Source organism: Plasmodium vivax, genomic scaffold, assembly GCF_000002415.2.
Source record: "Plasmodium vivax scf_4932 genomic scaffold, whole genome shotgun sequence".
Taxonomy (NCBI): Eukaryota; Apicomplexa; class Aconoidasida; order Haemosporida; family Plasmodiidae; genus Plasmodium; species Plasmodium vivax.
In genome coordinates, this window is record NW_001851493.1 from 1 (window position 1) to 1360 (window position 1360).

General features: G+C 35.6%; 1 protein-coding gene across 1 annotated transcript, besides 1 other annotated feature; it reads left to right on the forward strand.

The window, feature by feature from the left end:
• Positions 1–16: 16 nt before the first annotated feature.
• PVX_049690 (hypothetical protein) lies at positions 17–1240 on the forward strand (the record flags this gene model as incomplete). The annotated part of the gene is made up of 2 exons (XM_001612348.1): positions 17–937; positions 1061–1240. 2 exons carry the CDS (start codon positions 17–19, stop codon positions 1238–1240), a joined length of 1101 nt encoding a protein of 366 aa, XP_001612398.1.
• Positions 211–294: a microsatellite.
• Positions 1241–1360: the final 120 nt, after the last annotated feature.

Here is a 1360-nt window from a genome sequence, read left to right on the forward strand (position 1 = left end):
TGATAAGGATGTACTTATGTCTCGCATAACTGAATTAGAAAAATGCAAAGGTTCAGAGAAGCCAACTGTTGCAACAGGACACCTTGACCCCAAAAGTGTTAAAGGCGAAGGAGATCCAGGAGCTCCAAAAGATAAAAAAGTTTCAGAAGATACAACAAGACCAACAGATTCAGCAGTCGTAGCAAGCTCATCGAGTTCATCAACTACTGTAACAACAACAACTGCAGTAACTGCAACAAAACCAGTAACAACTGCAACAACAGTAACTGCAACGCAACCAACAGTAACAACAACTGCATCAACTGCATCAACTGCATCAACTGCATCAACTACACCAAGTAATGTAACAACAACAAGTACACCATCTACATCCACTAAAACAAGAACAGTAACTACGCTAAGTACAAGTAGTTCAGGAAGTCAAGGAAGTTCATCATTTTGGTCAGGTTTTTCGAGTTTATTTAGTCCATCAAGGCCAAGAACTTCAGAACGAACATCATCTTTAGCGGCATCACAAACTTCGTCAAGTTCAAAAGGTACATTGAGTGCAAGAGTTGTAGAAAGGCCAGTGACTACAACAAGTGCATCAAGTGTAAAAGATTCGACGGTTACAGTAACCACAGATACACGAAGTGCAGCAGGTTCAATAAGCTCAACAGGTCAAGTAGGTCAAGGAGGATTAACACGTGCACATGCTGCAGCAGCCGTAACTGAAAAATCTTTGAGTCCCCCGTCTCAAGGAAGCCCTGGGTACGCTCTTAACCCAGTATCATCAAATAATTTAAACATTGGGGGAGATGCAAACCTTGCGACCATTACGGATGTTCCTGGTAGTTCAGAAACGTTATATGATAAGTTAGACTCAAATACTATTAAAAATATTATCATGGCTGCAGCAGTACTTGGAATAATATTCTTCCTTTTCTACTACAATAGGGTAATTACTTATTATATTTTAAAAGATAAGAATGTTACGTTAAAAGCTATAATTTATTTTTCCTTTAAATGTATAGTTATAAGTTAAATATATTTTTTTGCATGTTTTACATTTTCATTTTAGTCTTCTCGAATAGAATCAAGTATTAAGCCAAAAAAACGGAAAAAAAAAGCATTCGAGCATAATTATTACGAAGAGTATGAAAAGGAGTTAGCGAAGTATGAATCAGAGAATGAGTCTTTAGATTCTCTAGAAGATCGATATTATTTGACTTATCAGCCTGACCAAGACTCTTACTACTAATTATGTATATGTAAAATGAAACCATTTTGAGTGACGACATAGTGAGTACTCATATAATTGGAGAAATATATAAAAATAAAAAAATAAATATAAAGTTATAGCTGGAATATAAAAATTGAT